At 32.3% G+C, this 9,314-nt stretch overlaps 1 protein-coding gene across 1 annotated transcript; it reads right to left on the bottom strand.

Annotated features, from left to right (window-relative positions):
- Positions 1–344: 344 nt before the first annotated feature.
- LOC114400810 (mitochondrial import receptor subunit TOM20-like) lies at positions 345–4,962 on the bottom strand. The gene is made up of 6 exons (XM_028363447.1): positions 4,678–4,962; positions 4,242–4,320; positions 3,661–3,830; positions 3,517–3,564; positions 1,475–1,573; positions 345–759 (listed from the first exon to the last, which is right to left on the bottom strand). The coding sequence occupies exons 1-6, from the start codon at positions 4,774–4,776 to the stop codon at positions 625–627; spliced, it is 630 nt and encodes a 209-aa protein (XP_028219248.1). The 5' UTR covers positions 4,777–4,962; the 3' UTR covers positions 345–624.
- Positions 4,963–9,314: the final 4,352 nt, after the last annotated feature.

Here is a 9,314-nt window from a genome sequence, read left to right as displayed (position 1 = left end):
CACGAGTAATGGGAAGACAATGCAAAATCAAACCAGGACTCCAATTCTTAAGACAATTAATCGTCTCAAAAAGGGGCATGTTAAAATATTTAAACTGAATTACTCTAATAAAAGAATCTTATGGTCTCCATTAAAACTTAAGAGCCTTTTTTAAAAGTTGAATAATACTACTGCTAGAATTTTGATATAATAATAATAATAATTTCTTAATAAATTTTTTTACATTAAAGCTTGTCACAATTGGAGGCACAAATTTTGAATATTCACCAAACATTCACTAATTCATCCTAGCAACGGTGTCTAATATGTGACTTAAAAAGAGCTCAATTAAGTTGAGCCATATATGAAAAACGGAAACCTTGCAGCAAAATTCTTATTATTTTCAATACTTAACTGATGGCAAATTGGCAATGCTTTTGATTTTGCAAATACTAGCAACCATCTAAGCCGGACATTTTTAACTGCTCAGCCCACAGTAAGAAAATTTTGTATGATGGATAAGATAAGCCAACGGCTACACCATGACAAACATTACTACTGTCAAACTAAATAAACGACACTAACCGAAATCAAATATCATTCTCAATAATCAATAATGTGTGAGATCAAATCAAATGGCTTCACTTATCGAGGAGGGGAAGGGGGAGGCGGTGGCAGGTTTGATTTTGCAAATCCCACCCATGCAACAATGCCGACTGCCAGAATTATCCATCCAAATATGTCATACTTCAGATCACTGCTCTTCTTTTTCTTCTGAGTCTGAAAAATAATCAAACAAAATAGGTAATGAATGAGCACACAAGTACGAAGATCAGAGTCTATCTATCTCCAATGTGATTTTTGTAGCACAAGGAGTGCTTACCCAAAATGCAGATATCATAAATAACTAGCAGTCCAAGAGCCATGTCCAACCAAAAATAGACAAATAGCACTTATCTTGAGACCAGACAAGTTGAAAGATTAGTTCTCTCTATTATTTTATCAAAAAGATAAAATACACATAGTATTCTCTTCTCTTTAAAGAAAAAATTCACCAAGACATTAATCCAATCTATCTCAAAGCCTGTACACATTAGTTAGGTAATTAAGACCTATACAAAGTCAATTTGGTGCAGTCATGGTAGAAACTATGACCCCATCCTATAAAATTTGTGTTCCCCGTACCTTAGTCACCCAGTTCTCTCACTTCAAAAAAACAAAAAATATCATAGAAAAATTAGCATTTAAAACAATTAATTTTCAATCTAATGACACAATACATTCCAGTCAACAAACTCCTTTGTTTCACTGCATCAACACTCCATGTATCTGTACTCAGTCAGAGAACATTGCATATGTGGAAGAAGATTTGAACTTAAAATTACTAAATCTCAGAAAAATCATGAAAAAAATATACAATCAGAGATTAACTACAAAAACTTGATACAAAATAATCACAGGGTCAAGAGAGACAACAAAAACTTTGAAGTATTACCTTTGTACCCGAAGCAGAAGTAGAAGATCCAGCTGTTGCTGCCGCCTGCTGCTGCTGACCAAATCCCTGCTTATGGATTTCTACATGCAGCTCAGGAGCCTGAAAAAATGGCATTAGTAATTGAATTGACCCAGTAGCCAATCTGAGAACAAGTTGCTGAACCTTATCTTTTTTGATGAAGAAAGAAAGATTATTCTAGCAATTAAGAGAACAACAGGAAAGGGAAGGGGGGGGGGGGATAAGGGTACCATCAAAAAACACCAAAGGACAGACAATATAAAGCAATATTAAAAAAAGGAACAGATCAGCTTTAAAGAACATCCTAATTCCTTTGTGAAACATAAGCAAACCCAAATTCTTGACCCATAGCAAAACCACAAACAGAAACCAGTAGACTAGCAGCATGATAATGGCTTTCAATCCTTTGTGAATGGAAAACCCTTTTGTGAAGAGGAAACCTTTGGAGGAGAGATCTCCCTTCTATTTGTCATTGGTTTTTTCTTCTGTTTCAAACAGAAACCATTCTTTACACTAAATACTAATTCAATAAAATCTTGCTTTTCTTTCCCATTTCTACTCTTAGTTCCTAACAATTCTCCTCACAAGTAGATCTTTAGATGTGTTCTTCCTCCTTCAATTTCTACATCATCTTCCTATTCATCTAGTACAACTCCCTTTATAACTAGCAGTGACTTTCTTCAATCTTGGTTGCTGCCAAGTGTAGGCTGCAGGCTCACCAGCAACAACTCCACATGTCAAATCATTATCAGCAGAAGTGAAGAAAAGAGAAAAACAAAGGAAGAAAGAAGTATACGAGGGAGTGGCTGGTCTGAGTTCTTCAAACCCTATTTGGTCTTAGAGGAGACAAAACTGACCCAAAAAAAAAAACTAAAAATGGGAGGCAAGGATAAAATATTGGGGTATTTTGGGGCTTCTCAGATAGAGTGAAATAGCGATTGCCATAACCATGAAATGGCCTACTATTGGCTGCAATAGCATCTATGATTCACCATGACAGAGAAACACTTGGTTTGCACTCCTCTGTAACTTATTCAAGCACTGTGATAGTGATTTTCTGATTGATAACTATGAACACTATTAAAATTTCAGTAAGAAAATCTCAATCACCCATTCTGACTAAATCTATGGTTGTAGATTTCTACATCTAGACATTTTATAGTCAAACATCACAATATATAGTTAACAAACAGAAAGATAAACATCAAAATCACTGCTAATTCATTCATTATATAGAATAGTAATCAACACATATTATACATTGTATTACACACAGTCTATACATGCATAGCACATTAGTAAACTCAAAACACAGCAGCACTCCCACAAATCACAGAAGCAGAGAAGAAGGCAGGGTGTGGGGGCACAAGAATAAGGTTATGCTTCTTAACATAGGCAGATCAAAAGGTTTGACACATTCTCTTCACCTTCACAATAAAATTTGGAAAAGAAAAAATAAAGTCAGCTTTTGAAATTGGGTTGCCAAGGACACAACCTGGATAAAAGATGCAACCTGTAGGTGCAAGATTTGTGCACATCACAGACAAAATGCAAATCTGGTACAAATTTGGTATGACTCAAAACAATTGTGTGATCTATAATGGCAGCTTTCAGAATTGGATTAAATCACATGAATGCATCAAGATTCATGAAGTTGTGGTCAACATGGATTTATTCACAATCTACAAGTTCAAGGCAGTCTCACAATTTCAAGCATAAATACAGATATCAGAACCATTTTACAAATCACCACACCATATTTGAAGGGCTCCATACTCAGTGTTGTAAAGCATTTGAAAAAAAAGACAAGGCACAAGAAAAAATTTAAAATCCATATCTCTCTTAGTTTTGTCAACCACTTCATGAAACAGATGAAAAAACCAATGACAACAAAACTGAACAAATTGCAGCACCCATTTCTATATTCCATTGCAGCTTCCAAACACAAAACAGATGACAAAGGAGTAATTTAAGCAATATGATAATATGGTACAAAACTAATATAACAACAATACAGAACATACCTTAGCAGCCACTTCCAATGATTTGCGGTAAAGTTCATTTGAAGGATCCTACATAAAACAAAACTATTTCGTTACACATTATTTCTACAAGTAAAATAATTCCCAAATCACTCACAGTTATTGACACCAAACCAAAAAAAGTACCTCATCAACAGCTTGCTGAAAGTACACAGCTGCCTTATCAAAATAAACCTTTGCCTCCTCCTGGTCCGGAATTAAAAACGCTTGCGAAGTGTGAGCGTTTCCCAGGCACCAAAGAGTGTCATGCTTCTTGGGATTCACTGCAAGCGCCTCCTCTAGCTTCGAAACAGCCTCTGTAAATCCACAAAACAAAAACAAAAACGAAAATTAAAATCACAAGCTCAGGAATACTAAAAAAAGTGCTTCTGATGTACAATGACCTAGTGACTCTTTTTTAGAGATTTATAAATAAAGAGCAGGAATTATGTTTGTTTACAATTATAAAATCCATTTTTTTAAAAACAAGTGATTTTATGAGAAACTATTCAAATAACTTTTTATTTTAACCAGGTTTTATATTTTTTCCAGCTTCAGATTATTTTGAAAAGCTGAAGCGCATGGAAAACTATTAAAAATGTTTTTTTTTTTTTTTTTATAAAAGTGATGTTTTATGGAGAGAAAAAAACCTGTGACAAACAGGCCCTTAATTAACCGAAAAAACAATTGAGTAAAAAAATACCTAGGGCATAGTGAATTAGCAGTACCTTGGGTCATTTTCTTCGATTCAGGAAAACTCTGAAACTGAGACAACTCTAATAGAGCTCCACCCCATCTTGTTAAGTTCTGCAGAAATTAGGGGGAAAAACGCATAATTTTTCCAAAAAATGGCAAAAAAAAATTCTATTTCCCAATCTAACAAGCATCAACCAATTCATATGAAAATAAAACATACGTGATAAGGAATAACACGAACATTTTTTACAAAAGTTGCAAAAAAGAAATCCATTTCCCAATCTAGCAAGCAACTATCAACTCACATGAAAGTAAAACAACAGAACAACAAAAACAACATATTAATTGCGACGAAAATCTATAATAGCAATCATGAACTGATCCTTGGAGAAAAAAAATTCGGAGTTCTATCGAAACGACGAATCCAAAAAAAAAAAAAGAATTAAAAAGCGAAGAAAATAAACGAACATCGGCATCGAGAGGGTTCTTCTCGTATTCAGCTTCTGCGGCCTTGCGAGCGTGCTCGAAGAACAAGAGGCGATCGAACTCGCTCTGCTGCAAATCCATGCCGGTTTCAGAGCGAGAGATATTTTGGGGGTTTTGTTTTCTCTGGCTTTTTAGGGTTTTGGGTTTTTGAAGGTGAATTAACTGCAATTCCTCTTATGAAAGAGGATAGTGTGGCTAGTACTGACCTACGTGGAGAGACGTGGTCGGAAAAGAAAAAGGGAAATTGCCCTCTCTTTTCTCAAATTATCCTCAAATCATCTCTAGTAAAAGAAACTTCATGGAGATCAAACAAATTTAAAGTTGTATCATTTATTTATTTGAATTAGAACCATTCAAACTAAAAAATGAATTTAGAATGAAAATAAGAAAAAAAAACAGGATGAGATGAAAAAAAAAAAAGAGTTAGGCATGTTTTTGGAGGATGATGCTGAAGATGACCACCCTCAATTTGATATTTTGAATTGATGGAAATTGAAAATATTGTTTCTTGTATGATTAGAGATATATTGGTCATCTTTGAATCTACTGTATCATCTCGTAAGGGTTAGTCTGCAGCATGTTAATGACTTGCAAAATGAGTTAGTCTGCATTTAGTATGGGTTAGAATTTTAGATTCATTTTGTAGTTCCTTAACGTCAGATTGGCTTAGATATGATAAGCAAAATGTTAATGACTTGCAAGTTGAAATAAATAAGCGGAAAAAATTGAATCAGATATGTAATTTCTTATTTTAATTTTTTTATATTTGTATAAAATATGAATTAATTTTTATGTTAATGGGTTTATGTTTAAATTTTTAGAATTGTTTGATTTGAATTGAAATATTGCTAATATTAAGACTCCAAGTGTTGGAAAGTGTTGTGACTACTTGTGTTGAAACTTCTTAAGGATTACTTTCAGGTACATTATTATTTGTTTCACATTTTTTCATATTTATTTTTTCTATCATGTATATAATATCAATGGATCATATTTTGTTCATTTGTTTCAGCAAATTTTGTTGCAACAAATCTGATTGTAGCAAAGCTTATTGTAAGAAATTAATTTACAAGAAATAGTTGTGATTTGAATTATTATAATAAATCTCATAGAAAAATATTTTGTTTTAATTTGTACTAGTATAATATAGAAGATTATGTTGATGGTATTAAATGAATCAATTTTACTACTTTCAGACATTTGATAACATTTTGTTAATTGTATTTAATATTTGGATGAATCATGATATAAAATATTAGTTCTAAGAAAAAACAGTTCAAATTTAAATGGATAACCCATTGGTCTGAACCGAACCAAATTGTTCATGAATAGGTTGAGCTGGGTTGGGTTTCAAAAAAAAAATTGTGAAAACCGAACCGAACCAAACCGATGAAATTTGATTGAGTTAGGTCCTGAATTTAGTCAAAACTGACCTAAGCCGACCCGCAAACACCCCTACTCTAATCTCTAATTTTCAAATAAAAAATACTCCATTTTTTTCATGTGAATTTTATTTTAGAAATAATTTTATTGGAGACACTATTTTTTGTCTTGCTCAAACACCACTTAGTTAGAGATTAACCTCACTCTCAGTGTGTGGTTATTGCTAGCCCAATAAAATTTTACACATGATAAAAATCAAATACAAATTTTCATGCTAAATAAAACATTATCACTCATAAATACAATGGATCTTAGACGAGTGCGCTAATCCTTTGGATTTATTGGAGACACCATTAAATATGTTTATTGTGATTCTATTTATATTTAAAAATAAAACACTTTCGGCTTTTCAAAATATATTAAAAACTAAAATAAAAATAAAGCCTAATTAAAATTAGAAACTGTATTAAATAAATCTTCATATAGTCCTTCTAAAGGAAAACTCTTCATAAAATTAACTGTTTGTTTTTTGTTTAAACAATCTTTTGACACCTAAATGCACTGGCAAAGTGTTTGAGAATTTTTTATTTTGGTTTTGTTTTGTACTTTGACAATACTTTGAGAACAAATAATACATATGCAAAAGATAATAATATTATGTTTGTTTCACCTTTTCATAAATTAATTAAAAAAATATTAAAAATTACATTACTCAAATAATTATTACAATAATTGAATCTTGAATTCTTCAATCACATGAGAGAGATTTTCACCCACAAAATACAAAAAAAAAATATTTATCCAAATAATACAATCCAAAAAATATTTACTTAAATAATACAATGTAATCTTTATCCAAATATTTATCCAAATAATATCAATGTGAACAGTAATTTAAAAAATGTAAATTAAAAATCGGTTCATGACGTGACTTTTTTTCAAAAAGATAGTTTTAAAAACAACTAATTGGTTTTTTATTTTTATTTGTTTTAATTTGTGTTAATTTTTTCATTATACTAATTTATATATATTAGTTTATAAAATATAATTTATCTAGAATAATATTTTTAAAAAAACAATTAATCCTTAAATGAAACTCAATTTAGCTATAAAAAAATATTATATGGATGTTACAACCTACCCTTCGACATGAGGGTGAGGTGAGATAAAAATGCACGTCTTCCAAAAAAAGAACACATAGGGAAGGTATTCGAGGAAAACCTTAGGAAAATAAAAAACGAGGTCTGCGAATTTTGAAAATAAGGGTTCGTGAGTTATTTACGCATGGAGAAGGTATTAACACCTCACACGCCCGTCACAAGGGACGGTAGCCTTTAATCGAGGGTGTGCAATGTGACTTCAAAAAAGAATAAACGGATGAAGTATCAAAAGTACTAAACAAAAGACATTGTAGTCTTGCACAGCAAAAATAGGAGACATTGAACTCCTGAAATGTAAAGACTGAAGACATTGAAATCTTGAAAATGTAAAGATGAAAGACGTTGAAGTCTTGGAAATGTAAAAACAAAAGATATTGAAGTCTTGAAATGTAAAGACAGAAGACATTGAAGTCTTTGGAAAGTAAAGACAGAAGACATTGAAGTCTTGAAATTTAAAGACAGGCGACATTGAAGTCTTGAAATGTAAAGACAGAAGACATTGAAGTCTTGAAATGTAAAGACATGAGACATTAAAGTCTTTGGAAAATAAAAGGCATAAGACATTGAAGTCTTTGAAATGTAAAGACAGAAGACATTGAAGCCTTGAAATTTTCACTAAAACGTGAACACGCTTGGTAAAGAAACAAAACCCTAAACCGATCAGAACAACACACATTTTTTTAAAATCAATGTGACTAATAGGGAATGAAAGCATACAGATAGAATTTCTCATAATCGAAAATGAGTTTTAAGACATTTGCATTTCGTTTCTAAAAGGACATTAGAAGAAACACTGGGTCCAACCGAACAAAGGAAAATCGCACAAGGTGTATAGGCAAGTGTTTTTGTCTCAATTCCAAATCACAGATATGTCATAAATTGATTTTGCAAGTCATTTCCCATCAAATCAAGGATAATATGCATGATCATCATGGATCAATAGGACTTTCTAAGGTCAAACTTTGTAGGAAATTGGTTTTGGTTGCTATGGTCTTTCCCCTTTTTTCCCTTTTGTTTTGTGTGGAACAGGAGAGTAGGCCCAAAGATTGGGTTAGTAACTTAAACGGGCGATCACTTCCTATCCCCTCATGTCTTAACCAAGTTACTACTGCTCCCCTTCCTTTTTACTCTTTACAACAACTTTGTACATGGTTCAGACATTGTTTCTTCCAAAGAACTTGTTTTTCTTTCCTATTTTCCTTTTGCTCTTTTCTATTTTTGATTGATTGATTCTTTTTTTTTCTCTTTTTTTTTCTTTTTTGTCTTTCTTTGCTGTTTTTCTTTTTTTCTTTTGTGTTTTCTTTTTTGTCTTCTTGTTTTGATGAACATCACTAACCAAAAGGTGATACAAGTCCCCCTTGGAAGATACCCTTTCTTTCTTATCCCAGGGTAAGGTTGGAAACTTCCATCCTAGGTCAAGGTTCTGGTAAAAAAAATCAATGTTTGGCTCAAAAGGTTTGCAAGTGGCAGAAAAATAATGCATTGGGCCAGCTGTCTGGCCAATGGATTAGAAAGAAAAGAATGCCCAGATCATTTCCATGAATTGCATATTATGACAATTAGAAATTCATGCAAAATCAATCGTAGCACATATCCATGCGGACACTCAAATATATAAAATTTTGGTGGTCACGCAATCACTAAGGCTTAGGGTCTGTTTCCACATTCAGGCCAAATCAGTGTTTCAATGATTGCTCTTTTATCAAGTCATTCAAAACATCCAAGTCCATTTTGGCATTCGGGAAAGTCTTTCATTGTTTTCACCCTTTAGGTACACATTTCTTTTTCAAAAAAATCCTTTTGTGTTTTGATCCGTAAACTTTCCAAAGAAAACTAGTGATTGCTTCTTTTAAAAAGCATGTTAGTTTTTTTTAGGAAAAATTTGAAACACAAGCAAAGTTGTAATCCGAGACTACACTTATCAAAGGAACAAATGGTGCGTGAAGAAAAGAAACCATGAATAATTTTTTTGGTTTAGTTTTTTTTTTCCGTTTCAAACAAAACATCACAATGAAATAACATAACAAAAATACTGAAGGCGATAAATAACATAAAGACAAGTTCACAGATTTAGAA

This window comes from Glycine soja, chromosome 19 (genome assembly GCF_004193775.1).
Source record: "Glycine soja cultivar W05 chromosome 19, ASM419377v2, whole genome shotgun sequence".
Taxonomy (NCBI): domain Eukaryota; kingdom Viridiplantae; phylum Streptophyta; class Magnoliopsida; order Fabales; family Fabaceae; genus Glycine; species Glycine soja.
This window is presented reverse-complemented; position numbering and strand designations above follow the sequence as displayed.